This window comes from Macaca thibetana, chromosome 9 (assembly GCF_024542745.1).
Source record: "Macaca thibetana thibetana isolate TM-01 chromosome 9, ASM2454274v1, whole genome shotgun sequence".
NCBI lineage: Eukaryota > Metazoa > Chordata > Mammalia > Primates > Cercopithecidae > Macaca > Macaca thibetana.
The window spans coordinates 111,324,531-111,348,830 of NC_065586.1; the positions used below are offsets into that span (position 1 = coordinate 111,324,531).

At 34.0% G+C, this 24,300-nt stretch overlaps 1 protein-coding gene across 4 annotated transcripts in view; it reads left to right on the top strand.

Annotated features, from left to right (window-relative positions):
- Window positions 1-24,300, top strand: part of ATRNL1 (attractin like 1) — an 827,091-nt gene that overhangs the window by 115,195 nt on the left and 687,596 nt on the right. For all 4 annotated transcript variants that reach the window (XM_050804667.1, XM_050804668.1, XM_050804669.1 and 1 more), the window contains exon 10: window positions 20,782-20,936. In XM_050804667.1, the coding sequence (XP_050660624.1) occupies window positions 20,782-20,936 (155 nt within the window). The remainder of the gene's footprint in view (window positions 1-20,781; window positions 20,937-24,300) is intronic.

A 24,300-nucleotide genomic window follows, 5' to 3' on the forward strand; every position in this document is an offset into this window, starting at 1 on the left:
TGTGGTGAAGCAGTTTTGAAGGTTTCATGGTTTCATTGGATGGCTGGTTGCCATGTATTATACAAAGTGGACTTGGAGAATGTGAATCACCTGTTGTAATGAACCTATAATTTAAGTAGGATTCTTAGTATTTTCTTTGAAATGCAGCTTTCTTTTTGTAGGCAGTCTGAGAGTCTTCTGCTGTCTCATCATTCCCTCTTTTCAAAGAAGCTCTCCATTGACGTTTGTTTTTTACTCAGTTTGTCTGAGGTTTGTTTGTGGACTTACTAAAACTGTAACTGACACAAGTGTGCAGTGTGGGAAAGAGGTGTGGACAGAAATGGTAAATAAAATAATGGGGGGGGGGTGCGCAGTGCCCGCATGGACAAAAATAAGTATTAGATTCTGCCTTCAAGCCTGCTACCAGATGCAACTGTACAATTGAAGCACATCACCTCACTTGCCACTATAAAGCCTGCTACCAGATGCAGCTTTATTATCATTTGCCACTCACTCACTGATAGGGTTTTGATATGAGTCTGCAAGCAATTGATTTATTGTGGTCCCTGTGCAGTCAAACCTCTCTGCTAACATTAATCTATATTTACAGCCACTCCCCAGCCCTAGCATTACTACTTCAGCTCCACCTCAGACCATCAAGCATTAGATTCTCATAGGGGCATGCAACGTAGATCCCTCACATGTGCAGTTTACCATAGGGTTTGCACTCCTATGATAATCTAATGTTGCTGCTGATCTGACAGGAGGTGGAGCTCAGGCAGTTATGTGAGTGATGGGGAATGGCTGTAAAGACAGATTAAGCTGTGTTCCCTCACCTGCTACTCACCTCCTGCTCTGCGGCCTGGTTCCTAACAGGGTGTTGAGAACCCCTGGATTATATTGTATGTGATGTCACCATTATGTACCTATTATGTATCAGCATTGTGTATCCACTGTATAGACCTATATTTACTTTTTACCACCTCAGAACTGGTTTCAGTTTTTAGTAGATACGGTTACACAGATAGGGCACTTTGTTGAGATACTAGGAAATGTGTTTTGAGGACTTATTCTTTTTCAGTGGTGAAATGAATTCTTTTGGACTGTTACTTCCCCTGAGAAAAATCAGGAATTTTATTTGCCTAAAACTTGAGAGAACTATCAAAACCGTGAGAATTTGTCAAAGATTTAGGAGAGGTACAATGTCAAGGGATACAAGACTGGCATTTTGTGTAATTTTAACCTTGAGACAGTTAGAAATCCTGGAAACTTCTTGAGACACTGAGCAGTCCTTGTGTCAGTCATTATGGAGGAACAAAATTAGATTTCCAGGTGTGCCAAGGAAGAGGAGCCTTGGTACATACTTAAGGATTTAGTCTGGCCCCTGAGGTTCTAAAGCTTACTCGTGATAATTAGCTTACCTTTGAATCATCACAATCTTTTATTAGATTTTGGTGAAATGCTCATAATGTAGTTAGATGGCAATATAAAAAGTAAGTACTTTATTGAGTGAGATAACATCATACAGAGCCTTAAAGTATTTCTTCTATATATCATATACAATATCTGGCACAAACTAAAAAAAAGCTTAGAAGAAGATATGATATGAAAAAAAAAATCCATTAGAAACATACATATAGGATAATGGAGTGTTTTAGACACAAACTTTAAAATAATTATTGTATGTTCAAGGAATTAAAATGTAAGGGAGAAAATAGTAGCACAGGACTGGATACTCAATCAAATGGAAATTCTAGAACTGAAAAATACATTGAGTAAATTAAGAATTCCTTGGATAGAATTAACAGCAGATTAGACACAGCTGAAGGGGGAAATATGAAATGGAAGAGAGATCAGAAGGAAACATTCAAGATAAAGTAAAGAAAGACAAAATGATGACCAAAAAAGGACAGAAATAAATACAAGGAAGATGTGGAAATTGTCTAACCCACATGTGTAATCAGTATCCTAAAAAGAGAAGAGTGAAGACAAATGTAGAACATTATTTGAAGTGATAATGAATAAGAAATTTTCAAAAGTGACAAAGACATTAAGCCACAGATTAAAGAAGTTCTTGGCCGGGCGCGGTGGCTCAAGCCTGTAATCCCAGCACTTTGGGAGGCCGAGACGGGCGGATCACGAGGTCAGGAGATCGAGACCATCCTGGCTAATACGGTGAAACCCCGTCTCTACTAAAAATACAAAAAACTAGCCGGGCGAGGTGGCGGGCGCCTGTGGTCCCAGGTACTCGGGAGGCTAAGGCAGGAGAATGGCGGGAACCCGGGAGGCGGAGCTTGCAGTGAGCTGAGGTCCGGCCAGTGCACTCCAGCCCGGCGACAGAGCGAGACTCCGTCTCAAAAAAAAAAAAAAAAAAAAGAAGTTCTGTGAGCACCAAGGGGCATAAGTACAAAGAAACTCGGAAATATTATAGTAAAACTGCTGAAAGTCAAAACATGAAGACAAAAATTTCAAAGCAGATAGAGGAAAAAGGGCATATTTCCTTTAAAGGAAGAGCATGAAGAATGACAACTAATTTTTTAACTGAGGAAATGGAATCCAGAATACATGTTTTCAAATAGCTTAAAGACAATAATCATCCATCTAAAATTCTACATAATTAAATATTCTTTAAAATGTAAGCAAAATAAGAGCATTTTTAGAAAAACAACTGAGAGAATTTGACAGTAGTAGGCTTTCAATAAAGGAAATACTAATTACAATAAGTGCCATTGAAGTAGAAGAAAAATGATCCCAGATACTGGATGGAATGTAATGAAATTATAGAGATGATTCTAAATAACTATCATATAAAGCCACAGTAATAATAGTGGCTTGCATATACACAAAATTTAAATACATGGCCCTAATAGCACATAAGTCAGAAAGAGGGGTAAATCAGTGTTAAAAAGTCCGAAAGTTGGCCGGGCACGGTGACTCATGCCTGTAATCTTAGCACTTTGGAAGGCTGAGGCGATCAGATCACTTGAGGTCAGGGGTTTGATACCATCCTGGCCAACATGCAGAAATCCCATCTCCACTAAACATATAAAAAATTAACCAGGCATGGTGGCATGTGCTTGTAGTCCCAGCTACTTGAGAGGCTAAGGCACGAGAATCACTTGAACCCAGGAGGCAGAGGCTGCAGTGAACTGAGATTGCATCGCTGAACTCCAGCCTGGGTGACAGAGACTCTATCTCAAAAAACAAACAAACAAAAATTCCAATTATACTAAATGTGAGAGACTAAATATTCCAGTTAAAAGCAAAGAATTTTTGAATTGGATATGAAAACAAAACAGCCATTTGCTGCTTAGAAAAGATAAACCTTAAATAAAAATATTTAGAAAAGTTGAAAGTAAAAGGAAGGCATAATAGTTCTTAATTTATGTATAATTCATAACACAGTGTTGAAATAATGTAAAATTGACCAAACAAAAGAGGACAAAACATAGTGCGATGTTTTTAACCCAATTTTCTTGGTAAGTGGTAGTACCAGGGGACCCAAAAAAACCCAGCAAGAATATAAAACATTTGAATAGCACAATGAACAATTTTGTCTCATTTGATATTTGAGAACATAATACGTTATAATTGAGGCATATACATTGTTTCCAAGAACAAAGGAACTTTCCCAGAATTTACTGTATTCTGGGTTTTAATGCAAGTCTTAACAAATTTAAAAGGATTGAAATAATACAAATTAATAGACCACGGTGAAATAAACACAAAAGTAACTTTTGGTGATTCCATAAAAATAATAAGAAAAACCATTTTTTTATACATATACACACACACATATATATATTATTTTATTTTATTTATTTATTTTTAGACAGAATCTCACTCTGTCACCCAGTCTGGAGTGCAGTGATATAATCTCGGCTCACTGCAACCTCTGCCTCTCGGGTTCAAGCAATTCTCCTGCCTCAGCCTCCTGAGTAGCTGGGACTACAGGCGTGTGCCACTACACCTGGCTAATTTTTTGTATTTTTAGTAGAGGTGGGGTTTCTCCCTGTTAGCCAGGATGGTCTTGATCTCTTGACCTCATGATCCGCCCGCCTTGGCCTCCCAAAGTGCTGGGTTTACAGGCATGAGTCACCGTGCCTGGGCAAAAAACCCTAGTATAATTTTCATACTGAAAATTTTCATACTTAAAATTACTGAACGATGACACATCAAAATGCATGTGATTCAGCTAAGGAAGGACACTTGTAGCTCTAAATGCATTTATTAGAAGTGATTTTCTAAAAGTCTGAAAATCAATAGTGTAAGAATCCCCTTGAGAAGTTAGAAAAAGAACAGCAGACTGATCCCAAAGAAAGGATAAAGAAAATAAAGACATGATAAAGGAAAGGAACATGAGATAAGAGCATGAATTGATGAAATAGGAAACATGTGATAGAAATGATCCATAAAGCCACCAAAACTCAACAAAGTTGGTTGTTTTTAAAAGTAATAAAATAGGTAAATCCCCACAGAGACATAGAAACAAAGATTACTGAAATAATCCATGCCAAGAACGAAAAGGGATGTCATGACAGATCATATAGAGTTTAAAAGTTAGTAAGAACATATGATAAGCAACTGTATGACAGTAAATGTGAAAAAGTAGATGAACTATGGCAAATTTCTAGAAAAACAAAACTTACCAGAATTGACACATGAACATTGAAATAATCTTATGTCAAATAACCAGAATTTTTAATTGAAACCTTGTTGCCTCGAAATACAGAAGCATACATACAGATGAACAAATAAAAACAAAACAAAACAAATTCTCCAGGCCCTGATCACTTTACTGGTGAATTTTCCCAAATATTTAAGAGATAAGCATTTAAGAAATAAATAACATCAATCTTTTGCAAACTTTCTGGAAACAGAAATAATTATGTTGAGATTTATGAGGCCAGCATAACCTTGATATAAAAATATGAAAAGGATGTTACAGGTAAGAAAAATTTTAGTATCTTTTCCATGAAGACGATTCCAGCAATTTAGAAAGAAAATAATAGATTTTTTTGGTTCATTCAAAGAATATAAGGTTAGCTAAAATTTACAAAATTAGAATAAGAAAATAGAGAAGTAATGATCTGTAATCTTCTTGAAAGATGCAGAAAAAAGTATAGATACAATTTAACATGTATTTATGATAAAACCTCTGGTGAACTAGGAATGGAAGCAAATCATTTATGTGGTAAAATGTACAAAGACACATGAAAACTTTACTGCAAACATTATGGTGAAATATAGAAAGCTTTCCCTCTAAGATTGGGAATGGGTTAAGGGTGCTCACTGTCACCACTTTTATTCAACATTGTATTGGAATTTCCAGCCACTGTAATAAGGCAGATATATAATATAATATAATATGTATGTAGGTAATCAGTTGCTGCAAATAACATCAATATAAAAAAATTAATCCAGAGTAATTCTGTATACCAGGAACAGTTTAAACTGATAATTTAAAAGTAATATAATTTATGTTACTGTCAGAACATTAATAACCTAAGGAATAAATCTAATGACTTATATGCAAGATCTTTACACAGAAAACTATAAAATCTTATTGTGAGAAATTAAATAAAATTTAAATATATCTCAGACCAAATTATGACAATTGTTTGAAAAACTCAATGTTATGCAGATGTCTATTGTGCCCAAATTGATCTGTAGATTTAATGTGATCCCAAACAAAATTTTAGCAGGTGTTTTTCTTTTGGAAATTGACATGGTGATTCTAAAATTTACACAAAAATGTGAAGGGTCATTTTCGTATAAATTTTAGAGTCTCCATGTCAATTTCCAAAAGAAAAGCTTTACAAGAACAGAGCTAGAGGACTTTTCTATCCAAATTTTAGAAGAACAAAGCTGGAGGACTTCTCTATCAGATCTCATCACTTATGAAGGTACAATAATTAAGTGTTGTTGCAAAGATAGGGAAATAGACTAATGCAGCAAATAGGAATTCCACAGACAGACCTATACATGTATGGGTACTTAATCTATGGCAAAGGTGGAACTACAGAGAGCAATTTTTCTTAATAAATTGTTCTGGGCCAATTGGGTGTACAATTGCAAAAAATGAATATTGAGCCCTACCTCACATCATCATAAACAAAGATCTGTTTCAGATCAATTTTAGATCTAAATGTGGAAGTACAATAATATTCTAGAATATAACAGAGGCAAATATCTTCATATTCATGAATAAACAAAGATTTTTAAAATGGAATTTGAGTAGTAGTATTAATAAAAGAAAAATGATAGACTGAGCTGTATTTATAAGTCTAAAAAATCAGTAAGAACATAAAAATTCCATGCTCATGGATCGGAAAAATCAATATTGTAAAAATGTTCATACTGGCCAAAGCAATGTACAGAATTAGTGCTATTCCTATCAAACTACCAGTGTCATTCATCCCAAAATTAGAAAAAGAAAACTATCCTAAAATTCATATATAACTAAAAAAAAGCCCGAGTAACCAAAGCAATCCTAAGCAAAAAGAACAAACCTGGAGGCATCACACTACCTGACTTCAAACTGTACTATAAAGCTACAGTAACCAAAACAGCATGGTACTGGTAGAAAAATGGACATGTAAACCAGTGGAACCGAATAGAAAATTTGAACATAAAGCCACACACTTACAACCATCTGATCTTTCACAAGGCTGACAAAAACAAGCAATGAGGAAAGGACTCCCTATTCAATAAATGATGCTGGATAACTGGCTAGCCATATGCCAAAGATTGAAGCCAGACCCCTACATTTCAACATATACAAAATCAACTCAAAATGGATCAAAGATTGAAATGTAAGACCTCAAACGATACAAATCCTGAAAGACAACCAAGGAAATAACTCTTTTTGACATTGGCCTTGATAAATAATTTTTGGCTAAGTCCCCAAAAGCAATTGCAACAGAAACAAAAATTGACAAGTAGAACCTAATCAAACTAAAGAGCTCTTCACAGCAAAAGAAACCATTAGCAGAGTAAACAGACAACCTACAAAATGGGAGAAGATATTCTCAAACTGTGCGTCTGACAGAGGCCTAATATCCGGAATCTATAGAGAACTTAAGTCCACAGGCAAAAGACAAATAACCCCATTAAAAAATGGGCAAAGGACGTGAACAGACACTTCTCAAAAGAAGACATACAAGCGCCCAACAAACATGAAAAAATGGTCAACATCACTGATCAGAGAAATGCAAATGAGATATCACACCAGTCAGAATGGCTATTTTTAAAAGGTCAAAAAAAATAAAAATAAATAAAAAGCCAGCAGTTTCTGTTGAGACTGCAGAGAAAAGGGAATGCTTAGACACTGGTTGGTGGGAATGTAAATTATTTCAGCCACTATGGAAAATAGTCTGGAGATTTCTTAAAGAACTTAAAACTGAACTACCATTTGACCCAGCAATCCCATTACTGGGTATGTGCCCAAAGGAAAATGAATCATTCTACCAAAGAGACATATGTACTTGTTTGTTCATTTTTGTGCTATTCACAGTAGCAAAGACATGGAATCAATCCAGGTGCCCATCAGTGGAAGATTAGATCAAGAAAATGTGGTACATACATACCATGGAACATTATGCAGTCATAAAGAAGAGAGAAATCTTCTCTTTTGCAGCAACATAGATGGAGTTGGAGGCCATAATCCTAAGCGAATCAATGCAGGAACAAAAAATAAAATAAACCAGACATAAAATTAAATATAGTATATTCTGTTGATATAAAGTTCAGCACCAGGAAAAACAGAATTATGGGCTTAGAAGTTATGATAGGGATTGCCTATGATTGTGTAGTGATTTGAACGAGTAGCAGCAAAGCTTCAGGAGTGGTTATGTGTTCACTTTGTGATAATTCATTGAACTTAAGATTTTTATACTTTTGGCATATATATTATACTTCATAAAATTTATTTAAAAAATGTAAATCTGTTTGATTTGACTTATATGCTAAAAGATTATAATAATTTGACATATGAAAAGAGGGTCAATTTATTATGTAAAGTTAGCAAAATACAATTTTATTTTCAGTGTTAGAAAAGGATGGAGACATAAAAGTTCAGTCATTTCTGCTGTCCTACTCCTTTAGGAGTAGTTGCATCTGGTTTATTTACATTTAGTAAGTAAGAGAAATAAACATCTTGAACTTATAGGAATTCCTGATGCTCAAAATGATTCCTTTTATGTTTTTGGTATGTTTTGCTGATTAATATTATCTTTGCTCAAGGACTTTAACTTTGGTGTAATGATTTTGAGTATTGGGGTCACTGTGATCTTGATTTTATAGCTTTGTTAAATGAGGCATCTCATAACTTTCTTTACATATGTTTGTACAACTGATAATAGGAGCCTACATCTTCATTATTTTACTATGTGAAGACATTTCTCTGATAGTGGAGACCTCAGATTTTCTTGGCCTATTGTTTAGGTCCTTTCCTCAATTGTTGTGCCTGTGAAAAAGCACAGTAAGTTTTAACACATAAAGAATATATTAAACTTTACCATTTATAACTTTCAGCTGTAATTATCAACTTGTGTTTTAAAAAATTTTTTTTTCCAGTGAGGGAAAAACGACTTCAATTATATTTCTTTTTTTGAGATGAAGTTTTGCTCTTGTTTCCCAGGCTAGAGTGCAGAGATAATTTAAATAAGTACTTATCTCTGTAGCTTTGCTTTTCACAGTGATTAAAAAATTTGTAGTACTTATTTTTTACTAGTTCTCTTTTGTAGATTGGGAAATATTACATATGGACAAAAGACTGTATGATAGTATGTATATATAGTTTCAAAACCATAATAAAATGAATTCCCTGCCTACCTATGCTAAGAAAGAGGACATTACAATACACTAGAAGCCCCCATGTGTTCCTTTATGATTGTACCCCTTATATTATCCCCCTCCATTATTCTTAATATTGTGTTATTTCCTTGCTTTTCATTGCACGTTTTTACCCTCCATATATGTATTTGGCTGCAAACCTTTCATTTAGTTTTTCTGTTTTTAAATTTTGCATATATTGTTTATCATTGTATGCTTTCTTCAGAGATCTTTAAAAAGTAAACTCTATGCTCTGGAGATATATTTTAATGGAGAGAGGCAGACAATAAATATGGAAATAAGTAAAATGTATTTTAAATGATAATATGGGCTATGAAGAAAAAAGAAAGCATGAAAGGAGGATAGGGAGTTTCAGATTGTTGCATTTAAAACGAGTGGCCAGAGAAGACCTCATAAAGCATCTTAATAAAACCTGAAGGTGATTAGGCAGTGAGCCATGCAAATAGCTGGGGGACAGGTGTTTTAGGAGGAGGTCCAGCTAGTGCAAAAGACTTGAGATGGGAACATCCTTGTCATTTGGAACAGCAAAGGGGCTAGTGTAGTTAAGTGTCTTGGAGTAGGATGGAAATTATCTTCCCTTAGAGAAATAATTGGAAACCCAATCATGTAGGGCCTTAGAAAACATTATAGAGCTTTTGTTTTGGTATGGGTAGACTTTGAGGGTTTTGAACAGATATGTGACATATCTGACATATGTGACATGCTCTGACTTAGATTTTTACAGGAGCAGTGTTATAATTATGATGCAAGAGCAGAAGCAGGAAGACCATTTAGGAGGCTATTTTAATGATTTAAGAAAGAGATGACAGTATCTGGAACCATAGAGGCCAATGTGAAGGTAGTGAGAATTGGTTGGATTCCGAATATATTTTCAAGGTAGAAGCAACAGGAATTGAAAAAACTAGGGGACTGGATATAGAGTGGATGAGAGAGAGAGAGAGAGAAAGAGAACAATGAAAGATGAAGCAGGCGTTTGGCTTGAAGACCTGAAAGCAGGGAGTTGGCATTAGTTGGGATGATGAATTTTGTGGGAGAAGTAGGTTTGGTGTCAGGAAGAATGGAAACTTGGTTTTAGACATGTTTAATTTGAGATACATATTATACAGTTTGTGGATATGTTAAATAGGTGGCTGAATGTAGGAATTTCAGGATCTGGACACTCTAATTTTCTGGTCAAAGAGATGAGGAGAAACAACCAGAAAAGGAGACTGAGAATGAGCAGTTAATGAGTTAGGAGGAAAACTGGGAGAATATAGTATTCTAGAAGCCAAGAGCATATTTCAAAGGAGAGAGAATTTGTCAGAAGCTGCTGATTGGTAAACTAATATGAGGATTGAGTAATGGTCATGGAATCTGGCAAACCAGTGCTTTTTGCTGAACTTGACAAGAGAAGTTTCAGTGGGTGGTGAAGTGAAGTCTTGACTGGCATGTGTCAAATAAAGATAGGAGAAGAGGAATTAAAGAAACATACTAACATCTTTTTTGAGGAGTTATAAGGAAAGGAAAGAAACAGGGTAACAAGTGGTAAGGGATTTGGGACAAGAGTTTTTTTTTTAAGTTTGGAGAAATAATTATGTTTGTAGCTTAACAGGAAAGATTAAGAAGATGTAAGAAATAATGCAAAAAATAAAGGGAATAATTTGCTAGAGGGGTGTACTTAAGAAAACAAGTAGCAATGGGATCTAATGAACAAATAGAGTGGTAAACCTTACCTAGGAAGAGCATGGGCACTTTATTCATAGGAACAGATATGAAGTCAGGTTATTTGAATACAAATACAGGTAAATAAGTAGAGGTGGGGAGAACTGTTGAAAATTTTGATTCTTTTTATTTTCTCAGTGAAGTAGGAAGTAGAGTCATCAGTTGAGGGTGAGAAGATAGTGGAAGCTTGAGATTTGAAAAGAGAAGTATGAAATGATCATTTAGGAGGGAGGAAGGAAGAGTGAATGAGTTAGGGAAGTGTAGTAGGACCCTTGGCAGAATTTTCCCATGTGAGAGACCTTAATGTGCGAACACAGATCCTTTTTATATTTTCTGCTCCACTGTGGATGCATACTGGAACTGTCCTCAGTTTTCACTATTATGAGCAATTGTAGCAAAAATGTTCTTATTTTGTCTTCTATTGTTTCACGACAAGTTTGCCTAAGCTATTTACTTAATAGTATAAATGCTTGGTCATGCTCTACTTTACCCAACTATACACCAACCTCATCTTACTAATTCGCACTTCTACCAGTGGTGAATGAGAGTTCCCATTTCTTCTCAACAATCTCATTAAGATTTGATGTTTTTTCATTTTTGAATATTTTTTTGCCAATATGGTGAATATAAAATGGTGTCCTATTTTGGTTTTTGTGTTTCCTTAATTGCCAATGAGGTATAACATCTTTTTATGTTTATTGGCCAAACAACTACTCTTTGAAATTTTCACCCATTTTGTCATATGTAGTTGTTTGTGTACACTTTTTTAATAATAACTTTTTGTTAGTTTTACATTTTGCAAACATTTTATCTCCCAGATTGTGGATCATCTTTCTACTCTTTGTGTGATATTTGATAAACAAAATTTATTAATTTTAATAGCAGAAGTTGTCAGTATTTTATGGATTTTGCTTGTGTCTTGCTTAAATAATACTTACCTTAGCGTTTTCAATATTGCCTTCCACACATTTAGTCTTTAACCCAACTGGATAAGGATCCTTTCTTTTTTTTTTTTTTTTTTTTTTTTTTTTTTTATGTGCACGACCAGTGCTCATAGAACTATTTATTGAAAAGTCCATTCCATTAGTGGTCTGCAATGCTAATAGTTATTTTGGTTGGAATTACTTCCAAGTGATTAATATTTTGTATGCTTTTTAAAGTGAAATCTGTATTCATTTCCTACTGCTACTATAATAAACTGTCATAGACTTGGAGGCTTAAAACAACAGAAATTTCTCTTCCCACAGTTCTGTTGTCTAAAAGTTTGAAATCCAGGTGTCAACAAGGCCACGCCCTCTTGAAAGCCTGCAGGGAAGAATCCTTCCAGCCTTTTCCAGCGTTTGGCAGCTCCAGGCATTCCTGGGCATACTTCGGTTGTAGCTGCATTACTCCAGTCTAAAAGTCTTGGACTGCATATGGACTACTTCTTGTATGTTTGTATGTGTCTGAACGTGGCCTTCTTAAAAGGACAACAGTCACTGGATTTAGGACCCATACTGGTTTAATATTAGATCTATATGATCTTATTTTAACTTAACTATCTGCAAAGACCCTATTTTCAAACTAAGGTCACATTCCAAGGTTCCAGGTGAGCAATTTTGGGAGGACAGTATTCATTCAACCAGTACAATATCTTTTAGTTTCTTTTTCTGTTTGTGATTTGATAGACTGAAAGACAATTGAATTTTTTTTTTTTTTGAGACGGAGTCTCACTCTGTCGCCCAGGCTGGAGTGTAGTGGTGCGATCTCGGGCTCACTGCAAGCTCCGCCTCCCAGGTTCACGCCATTCTCCTGCCTCAGCCTCCCGAGTAGCTGGGACTACAGGCGCCCGCCACCACGCCTGGCTAATTTTGTTTTGTATTTTTTAGTAGAGACGGGGTTTTACAGTGTTAGCCAGGATGGCCTCGATCTCCTGACCTCGTGATCCACTCGCCTCGGCCTCCCAAAGTGCTGGGATTACAGGTGTGAGGTGACTGATTTTTATATTACTCGTATGTCTAACAGTTTGCTGTATTTTTGTAATTTATGTGTAGATTTTTTTAATTTTTTTTTTTTTTTACAATAGTTGATCAGATTATATACAAATAATGACAGTTTCGTTTCTTCCTTTCTGGGTCTTACAGCTTTATATTTTTCTTGTCTTATCATTTCTGCTATAACCTTCAGCTCATTGTTGAACAGAAGTGTGATAACAGGCATCTGTTTTATTCCTGAGCTTTTAAAAAATGCTTTCAGTGTTTCTTCACTAAGAATGATGTTCATTCTGGGTGTTTTAGATATCACTATAAAGAAAGGTCTCTTTTTTCCTGGTTTGATAAGGGTTTATATTATGAATGGATGCTGGATTTTGCCAAAAGCTGTTTTAGGAATTACTTACTTGATTTTTCTACTAAATAATTTAATGTGGAATATTATTTTAATTTACTTTATTATTAACTCAACTTGGGTTAAATCAAACTTAGTCATAATGTATTATGTGTGTTTTTAGTTTGCTAGTTATTTTTATAAGGATTTTTACATTGATGTTAATATGTGAGATTTGCACATGGTTTTTTCGCGTTATTCATATCAGCTCTTTGGTGGTGTTATTTTGGGCTTTTAAAATGAGTTGGGGAGTATTCTTTTTAATACTTTGGAACATTTAAAACATATATAAATGTATATATGATTGGAATTTTTTTACCTATTTTAAAATAATAAACTTTGGGCCAACTAGGTCTGACCTTTTCTTCAGTGTATAGAATTTTGACTACTGAATTCAATATAATAGTCATAAGAATATTCAGATATTCTATTTGTTGTTGAGTCTGTTTTGGTAAGATATATTTAAGGGAATTTATCCATGAAACTGATATCTTCAGTTAAATTGTTATAAAGATGTTCATATATTCTATCTGGATCTTTTAATATCTGCAATATCTGTAGTTGTGTTCCCTTTTAATTATTTTTAATACATTTATTTATATCTATATAGCTATGTATTGTTTTTGAACAGAGTTGCTTACATGATGCCCTCTTAAGCATATATATTTTTAAATGTATTTACTAAAAAACAAAGATATTCTCTTACATGGGATCAAATTTAGAAAATAACATGGATAGACTATTATAATCTAACACTTATTTAATTTTTTAATTGTACCAATATTTTTTACAAATTATAACTTATTAAAGTTGCTGGATTCGATTTTTTTCTTTTTCTTTTTTTTTTTTGAGACAGGATCTCACTCTGTTGCCTATGTTTGAGAGCAGTGGTGTGATGTAGGCTCACTGCAACCTCTGTGTCCCAGGTTCAAGCGATACTCTCACTTTAGACTCCTGAGTCACTGGGACCCCAGATGGGTGCCAACAGGGCCGACTAATTTTTGTATTTATTAGGGACTGGGTTTTGCCGTGTTGCCCTGGCTGGTCTCGAACTCCTGAGGTCAAGCCATCTGCCCACCTTGGCCTCCTGAATTGCTGGGATTACTGGTATGAGCCAGATTTGATTTCTTAATAAATTTTCATGAATGTTCACTAATGTGATTGGCCTGTGGTTTTCACTTTTTATACTCTCCTTCTCAGATTTTGATACTTTTTTCCTTACCGAGTTTGGGTATCTTTTCCTGATCCAGGATTATATCCACGAGCACGCAGACATTTAGTTGTCATGTCTTTTTAGTCTCTTTTAATTTGGAATAGTCGTGCTCTTTCATTTGAAGTATGTGCCTGGTTTGGGTTTATCTGATGCTTCTACATGATTAGATACACATTTTGTATTTTTGTTAGGAATACCAAAATGTCATATTCTTCTCCCATGGCTGGTGAAGTTAAATTGTTTGTGAAAAAACCTTTTTTATTGAGATAAAAGTCATAACATAAACTTGTTAATTTTGATCATTTAAAACAGTAAAATTTAGTGGTTTTCAGTATATTCATAATATTGTGCAACTATTACCACTACTTCCAGAATATTTCCATCAGCCTCAAAAGGAACCCTATACCTGTCTATTCTCCCTATCTCCATCTTCTGGCAACCACTAATTTAATTTCTCTTTCTCTATGGATTTGTCCAATCTGGATATTTTGTATATATGGAATTGTACAAACATGGCCTTTTGTGTGTGGCTTCTTTCACTTATTGTAATTTTTTTCCAGAGTTCATCCATATTATACCATGTATTAGTGCTTCATTGTTTTTGTTATGTCTGAATAATATTCCGTTATCTCAATATACCATATTTTAAAAATCTATTTGTCAATTAATAGACGTTTGGGTTGTTTTCACTTTTGACTATTAAAAATGAGGCTGCTGTGAATATTTCTGTAAAGATTAAGTTTTATATCTTGGTAAAAGTGGTATATTTTAGTTTTCTCAATGGTAAAGATACTATTTTTCCTTTTAAATTAATAACTGCCTTATTGGGAGATACTTTCAGATTATGCAAATATTTTATTTCTTATTAAACCTTTACATAATAGTTTTAATACCCATTGATGATTCTCACTAGAAAGAGTTATTACTATGATGGTTACTAAGTGGTTATATTTCATTATTCCTTCTTAGTCTCCCCAGCCTGTATATTCATTTATATCAGTATGAATTCATGTATTTTTATTTTATTTAATGTTTTATAATCAATTGCTATTCTCTATTCTTTTTGCTTATATTGTCCCAGATTTGCCCAGTGAGCTCCTTTCAGTCAGGCGTCTGTATTCTTTAGATATGTCCCCATCATTCTCTGTGCACTCCTTTACCTTCTGCACAAAAATTTGATTCACATCTTGTACTCTCCCTGCCCCAGTGCTGGAATAAGTCATTTCCCCCAAGGAACCTAGGTTCCTTTTAGTGGAGAATGTTATTTAAAAACTAAGATTAGAGAACTAGACATGCTTATTGCTGTTTTGATGTAATTTTTCCCCAGACCGTTTCAGCAGATATAGCTAGAAAATACACACACACACACACACACACACACACACACCCCTCTATATCCATTTATCCATTTATAGATCTGGGCATATATCTGTAGCTCTACATATGTATCTGTGCTTAAATGCTGTCTGTCTAAATTGCATAATGAGCCATACATCATTACAGGGATCATTTTTGCCTTCCCCTCTTTCACATTTGTAAATCTCTTCTGCCAGTGAGAAACTTGGTTTCCATTTTACGCTTCATGCATTACAAAATATTTTTGTATATTTTTCATGAAGTATGAGGAATAAGATTTACTTTTTCCATTTAATATACCATATCTGGTAAAGCAGATGTAATTTTAATCCCCACCTTTTTTTTTTTAACAATAGACTTTATGTTTTAGAGCAGTTTTAGTTTAATGGATAAATGAGCAGAAAGTACAGAATGTTTCCAAATACTCCCTTATCACCCCATCCCTAGGTCCTCTGTTATAAGTGTCTTGCGTGAATATGGTACATTTGTTACAATCAATGAGTCAGTGTTGATAAATTACTCATTAACTAAAGTCCATAGTTTATGTTAGGGTTCACTTTTGTGCTGTATATTCTATGGATTTTCACAAATGTATAGTGACATGTATCTACCATGATCATTTCATACAGAATATTTTAATTTTCCTAAAAATAACCTGTGCTCTTCTTGCTTATCTCTTCCTCCCTCCAAACTCTTGGCAACCACTGATATTTTTACTGTCTCCGTAGTTTTTCCTTTTCTAGAATGTCATAAAGCTGGAATCATGTACTACGTAGGCTTTTAATTTTGGCTTCTTTCACTTAGCAATAAGCATGTAAAGTTCCTTTATGTCTCTTCATGACATAATAGCCTATGCCTTTTATTGCTGAATTATGTTCCATTGTATGGAAACCATCTTTTGTTTATCCACTTACCTATTGAAGAACATCTTGATTGCCTCCAAATTTTGACAATTATGAATAAAGCTGCTATAAACATCTGTGTGCAGGTTTTTGTGTGTACATATTTTCAGCTCATTCAGGTAAATACCTTGGAGCGCAATTCCTGGATGGTAAGATAAAGTTATGTTTAGTTTTGTGAGAAACTGCCAAAGTGGCTGGCTGTATCATTTTTCATTCCCAGCAGCAATGAATTAGAGTTCCTGTTGTTCTAGATCCTTGCCATCTTTTGTCAGCATTTTAGATTTTAGCTATTCTAATATGTGTGTAGTGGTATCCCATTGTTATTTTAATCTGCATTTCCCTGTGACATGTAATGTGGGACATCTTTTAACGTGTTTATTTGACATCTATATGTCTTCTTTGGAAAGGTGTCTGTTCATATCTTTTGCCTTTTTAAAAATTGAGCTTGTCGTTGACTTTTCAGGGATCCTTGCATATTTTGGATACCAGTCCTTTATCAGCTTTATGTTACAAATATGTTCTCCCAAGCTGTGGCTTGTTGTTTCATTCTCATAACAATGCCTTTCACTGAGGAGAGGTTTTCAATTTTAATAGAGTCCAAATTATGACTTTTTTTTGCATCATTTATGCTTTTGTTGCTGTATCTAAAATGTCATCACCAAACCCAAGGTCACCTAGATTTTCTCCTATGTTATCTTCTAGGAGTTTTATATTAAATAATTTTGGTCTTACATTTTTTACATTTAGGTCTGTGATCTATTTTGAGTTAATTTTTGTAAAAGATGTAAGGTCTGTATCTAGATGATTATTTCTATTATTGCTACTGTGATGCCCTGTTGTTCCAGCAATATTTGTCCAATAGACAATCCTTTCATTGTTGAATTGTTTTTTCTATTTTGTCAAAGATCAGTTGACTATATTTGTATGTGTCTATTTCTGAGCTCTCAATTCTGTTTCCTTGATTTATTCGTCTATTGTTTTGCCAGTCCCAGGGACTGACTTGATTACTGTAGCTTTATAGTAAGTCCCAAAGCCAGGTAGTGTCAATCTTTGACTTTGTTCTTCTTCAATATTGTGCTGGCTATTTTAGGTCTTTTGCATTTACATATAAATTTAGTAAATTTATTACTAAAAATCTTACTGGTTTGGATTTGTATTACACTGAATCTGTATATCAAGTTGGGAAGAACTGGCATATTGCCAGTATTAGTTTTCCTATCTGTGTTCATGTACTATCTCTTTATTTATTTAGATTTTTGGTTTCTTTTATTGTTTGTAGCTTTCCTCATACCAGTCTTGTACATATTTTGTTAGGTTTATACCTCAGTATTTGTCTTCTTTTGGTTCTAATGTAAATGGTATTGTGTTTTTCTACTTGTTCACTGCTGGTGTATAAAAAAATCAATTGTGTGTTACCCTTGTGTCCTGCAACCTTGCTATACTAGCTTATTAGTTCTAGAGGGCTTTTTGTTGTTGTTGTTGTTGTTGATTCTTTGGGATTTACTTCGTAGACAGTCATATCATTTGTGAAAAAAGACAGTTTTATTTCTTCCTTCCCAATCTGTATAACTTTTATTTCCTTCTCTTATTGCAGTAGCAGGGACTTCAACGAAAATGTTGAATAGAAATGGTGAGATGAAACATCCTTACTTTATTCCTTTTCTTGGAAGGAAAACATTGTTTCTCACCATTAAATATGATGTTTTTATAGATGTTTATCAAGCTGAAGTATTTTCCCTCTATTTCTAGTTTGCTGAGTTTTTATCATGACTGAATGTTGAATTTTGTCAATGCTTTTTCTCCATCTATTGATATGATCATATGATTTTCTTTGTTAGCTTATCAACATGATGGATTGAATCAATTGACTTTGAATGTTGAACCAGCCTACCATACTTGGAATGAGTTCTACCTGCTTCATTATTGTATTTAAATTATCTTAGCTTAGCTTAAATATTGCTCTAGTAGAGAATATTTTGTTCTTTGATCCATATTATTAATTTACTGTTCACTAGATTATAGTTTTTCTTGTTTGTTTTATAAAGAAAAATTAGAGACCAGAGACTATTTTATTTTATTTTATTTTATTTTTGTGATGGAGTCTCACTCCGTCACCTGAGCTAGAGTGCAGTGGTGCGATCTCAGCTCGCTGGAACCTCCGCCTCCCGGGTTCAAACGATTCTTCTGCCTCAGCCTCCTGACTAGCTGGGACTACAGGTGTGCACTACCACGCCCAGCTAATTTTTTGTATTTTTAGTAGAGACGGGATTTCACCATGTTGGCCACCCTGGTCTAGAACTCCTGACCTCGTGATTTGCCCACCTCGGCCTCCCAAAGTGCTGGGATTGCAGTCGTGAGCACCATGCCCGGCCGGGGCTGTATTTTTTCTTAGCTTACCTCTCCTCCTGGGGAAAAGTTCTGAGCTACTGCTTTGGAGTTGTAGGTTGGTGGGCTTAGTGGCCTGGTCCTCTTAGAGTGACACCACTACTTTATGTGCAGAGCGCTAGATGGAGATAGTAGTCTCTGAAGTCTTCTCAGCTTGGGTCTTTTGGCATGCAACCCTCTGCCTCATGAGTGAGGTGGGATGAAGACTTTTGGGTCCCATGTTGTTAATCTGCAGGAATTGGTGTATAGCTACCACCCTATGAGTGGCCACTGGGCAGAGGAAGAGCACCCAGACCTCTCATGATCTTTCCCAGAACAGAGCTTCTGTAACCCAGAGCTGGAGGGAATGAGAAGTGCTGGTATCCTGCCACTCCTAGTGAGATATCGCTGGCCTGGAGTGGGAGTTGAGGGATGAAGGGGCCTTATGTTCTTGGCTTTACTTGCCTGTGGTAGAATTTCTATCATGCTGAACTGATTGTGTGTGTGTGAGGCAGGGGTGAGGGGGTTGGGGTAAGTAATGTATCTATTGCCATAGACTATTGCTGTTCTTTTTGAGTAAATGTTTCTTTATTTGGTGTTGCTCTTAGTAATATTTTCTGAGAAGGTTAATGGTTGCTTTTTATAATTTTTACCAATTATAATTCTTTTCCTAGTGGGAGTGTTTGTGGAACTCCTCATGTTACCATTCTGTAACTGAGCTTCATATTCTTTTTCCTTCTTTTTTTTTTTTTTTTGAGACAGAGTCTCACTCTGTTGCCCAGGCTGGAGTGCAGTGGTGCGATCTTGGCTCACTGCAACCTCTGCCTCCTGGGTTCAAGCGATTCTCCTGCCTCAGCCTCCCGAGTAGCTGGGACTATAGGCGTGTGCCACCATGCTCGGGTAATTTTTTGTATTTTTAGTAGAGACAGGGTTTCACCGTGTTAGCCAGGATGGTCTGGATCTCCTGACCTCGTGATCCACCTGCCTTGGCCTCTCAAAGTGCTGGGGTTACAGGCGTGAGACAACACCACGCCTGGCTGAGCTTCATATTCTTTAGGAATTAATTGGTATTATAATCATGGTTTTAGAGCTATTACATATACTATACTAGCTATACTTTACATATTAGCTATGTTTATGTATATAATAATTCTAACTTCTAATTGTTTGTATCAGGGTGTTAGAGTAGTTATTTAGTATTTATTTATATTGCCATGCACCTTTACTACATATCCATTCATTCAGATCAGTTATAATTGTGAGCATATATTTATAATACTTTCTCTCAGAATTATACTTTAATTAAAAAATTTTATATTAATTTTAATGTTTCACAAGATGCATTGCAATTGTAATTTTTGATTACACACAAAATATTTATCTCAAATATATATATCTTGAGCAAATGTACCTATTCATAAATGAGTACAATCTATAGACTCCACTTAGGTAAGGTACAAAAACAGCAAATGAATTTATGCTGTTAGAATAGTGGTAATATTCTTATAGTTTTTTAGGTGAGTGCTGATTACTTAGTTGTGTTCATGTTGTGAAAAATCATTGAGTTTTAGACTTCTGTTATGTGCAGTTTTATGCATGTTATACTTAAATAAAAACTTAACATTTTATTATGGGGTCTGTATGAGTTACACAGTTTTAAACAAATACAGTTTAGACTAAATTTACTACATTTAACATTTTACTTATTTGGTATTTTAAAATTATGTTTTGAGCCTCTAGTTTTAAGATGGCTTGTTTCCTATCTTTGTAACTGAAAAAATAATTTATAACATAAATTATTATGAGTATTAAAAATTCTTTTTGATATTGTGTCTCCTCAAAGCATTTTAAGATGCTATGAACCTCAAAATATTTTTTTTGAAATATTGAAGTTTAGAGGTCATTTATAAATTGTTAAAAAATATGTTTTTCCCACCACAATTCCAGGGAAAACTCTATATGCAAAGTACACCCTTTATATAACATATATAAAATCAGGGAGGTCATTTTATCCTTTGTAATACATTTTTAAATTTTATTCTGTAGGACTATTTTGAAAGAAAGTGGGTTTGCCAGATACCTTCATTCAGCTGTTCTTATCAATGGAGCTATGCTTATTTTTGGAGGAAATACCCATAATGACACTTCCTTGAGTAACGGTGCAAAATGTTTTTCTGCCGATTTCCTGGCATATGACATAGGTATGTATCTGTTAGGATTGTACAAAGTAGGAAATATCAGAAATTTTCCATATAGATATTCTCAAATACATTAATTGATAGCATGTGTATATGTCATTTTAGAGATAAGTGATAGAATATGAATGGAATTCTTTCTAATTTCAGCATAGTAGTATTATAGTAATAGAGCCATGAGAACAGAAGTACTGAGCAGAAGTAGTGGTAGATACAGAGGAGTACAAAAAGCTAGATTTGGATGTCCTTTTTGATGACTTTTTATGTTGTTTCCCTTTGTGAACACTATTATCAGTTTATTGTGTTTGCTACATATTAATTTTGATAATGGGTAGATATGGAATACTGTCAAATTATGTAAATTTTTATACATAGTAGGAATGTAAACATTTTAGATTTTAAGGGATAAGCAAAAATATATTTTATATTAAACATTTCAGATATACTTACTAAGTATAGGAATCTGATAGAACTGGAGAAAGGAATAGAGATAGTAGAGCTAAAGAAATAAGACTTTGAGACGAAATGGAAACCCAGATGTATCTGGGAAACAACTACATAAGCATGTTTTCCCAAAGAACCAAAAACAGAATGCATTTATACGACTCACCAGTTTTAGTTATGCAATGTAGTCCTATCAATTTCTGAATATTTACGTGAATGTATTTATTGAAATACTAAATTTAGGTATCCAGTAGACCCTTGTAGTGAAAACATTGTTTTTCTATGTATCAAACTATATATAAAACCTAGCTGATATTTAAAATATACTTATCAGTACTTAAGAGCACCTTTTATCGAGGCTATAAAGTATTATACCAATTTGAAGCAATTAGGAAACATTTTTATAAGTAAAAATAAAAGAATAACACATTTAATAGATGTAAGAAGTATACTTTTTCTCTTAAACCTCGTAAAGGCACATAATCTGCTTTGGTAAATTATTTCAAGTAGAATCATGTAAAGAAAACTATGACTATTAATAAGCACTTTAATCTTTTTACTATTACGGTTGTTTCAAAGGAAATTCCTAGTAATAAAGTTAAGCATGGTTTTTAAATCTAAGTAATGAATGTCATTCTGTGATTAATCATTCCATACTAATAATTTAATCTTTTTCGTTTTGAAATAATAATTTGAAGTGATAACTCCTGATGAATATGGGATTGTCTTAGCTTTTAGGAGGCTCATTAATCATTGTTTGAAATTAATCAAATGAGTTGAATGAAGTACTGAATCTAGGCTGGCAGTGACTTTATCTCATTGCTAGGTTGGGCCTGTCAATATGTATTTGTTTTGGCTATGGTGATAAGACACTGGGCTTATTTTTATGGAAGTTGATGAAAGTTTTGTTTGTTTTTCTTCTGGGGAAAAAGTCCCACAAAAAGTATAGATTGTTGTTGTTATTGTTAAAAATCCATGAAGTGGAATTTTGAACTTTTGCAAAAGGTTCTTCAAGGAGCTTCCACACAACGTCTGTACTTCGATGAAGAATTTAAGGTTGAGCTATTTTCTGGCTGACATAATGAGAATGTATTTTTATTTTTTCATATTGTTGAAGATTATGATATATCAAGTTTTATGTGTCAAAAAACTTAGGTGAAAAAATTTGGAGAATTTTGTTTCAGAAATAGAAAGATGTCAGATTATGATGATTCTAATTATTACTCTTATTTAATTTCCTTCTATGTGCTAGGTACTGTGTTAAGTAATTTATATACAAAATTTTTAACCTACCTTGTAGTATGATATTATTATCCTAATTTTCAGAAGATTAAACAGATGACAGTAACAGGAACTTGCCAAAGCCATGCAGGTAGTAGGTGGTAGATATAACTTTTTTAACTCCTGAAACTTGTGGTAGTCTTTCTATTTGACTACATCATGCTGATTAGTTGGGCCCATTGTATGTTCTTAATTATGGCAACAAATTACCTTATTCTTAGTAATGCTTGTTTCTTAATGCTGTGGAAATATAGAAGCAAATATGAGTTCCATTTTTTCAAGCAAGTTGTTCAGACTGGAGGAAGGAATAGCGTATTTTAAACAATTTTATATTTTAACAAAGTTTTTTTTTTTCCCTGTGCTAACGCTGACAACAAAAACATAAAGACAGTTCCACAATTCAACATAGATTAAAACTGTTTGGCTTTATCTCATTTGATTATTTGTAGGTAGTTCTCAAAAAGGTTCTCTAAGATAATCTGTATTTATCCTCCTGGGTTTGTAGTATGAAATGTTGGACTATTTTCCTGGGAAAAGGTATTTTTCATGTTATTCTTTATACTTCAACAAATGTCTTTCAAAATAATTGTTTTGCTTATAGAGTATGTTTTTGTGGAAATAGATATAAGCGTTGTATAATAAACCAATTAGGAAACAGAAAAAATGTCATGTTGCTAATTTTTCTTTTCACTGTGGTGCATTAGGACTTTTTTGGTGCATTTATGGAAGGCACTTAAAAACTTAGCTGATTGCTTTGTGTTATATGATGTTTAAAGAAATAGGAATATTTGTACCATTTCTAATTTTTTATTGTTGCGAAATGTATTATGTCAACCTTACTGCCATAGTAAATTTTACCCAGTCAATATCGCTAATCTTTGGGTATATAACCTTGCCTTCACAGTTCCCATTCTATTATTGCATAATGGATGTAGAAGGCATATGCTGGTGATTTCCAAACATGGCCATACCTTGGCATCCTCTTTGGAGGTTGGTTGGAAAAAAAAAAATAACTTATATAATCAGATTCTTTGAGATTAGATACTGGGCCTCTATGTTTTTAAAAAGTGACTAAAGTGCAGCTGATAATACAGCTAGGGTGGTGAATAAGATAGGTTGAATATAACACATAGCATGACACATTTCTTAATTTGACTGTAACATATGACGTGACACACTTCCTAATGTTCTAGTTTGTAAATCTAGTTTGAGGTCAGATTTAATTTTTTTTGTTATTGTTAGCGCTGTTATTATTACTTTCAGAAAGCCACCATGACACCTTCTTCAAGGTTAACAAGAACTTTCTGGTTAAGATAACCTTCTATTTAGAATTCACACAGAATTCTGAAACAAGATGAAAAACAACTTATTGACCATATTTTTCTTCATCAAAAAGATAATAGAGGATAATATAAACATGAAAATGTAATTTCCTGAGTTAAATTATTTAAGAATGGGTAGGGAATAGGATTTGTATAAGAACTATATCTTGCAGAAAGCAGAATAGCCAAAATTTCAAATGAGATTGAAAGAATAATCGAGTTTCAGAATAAATTCCCTGAACATAGTGGTTTAGTTATGACATTAATTTCCTTATAGGTGATTATTTAAAAACTAAATCAGTAAAAACTGAAAAGTAATTTTG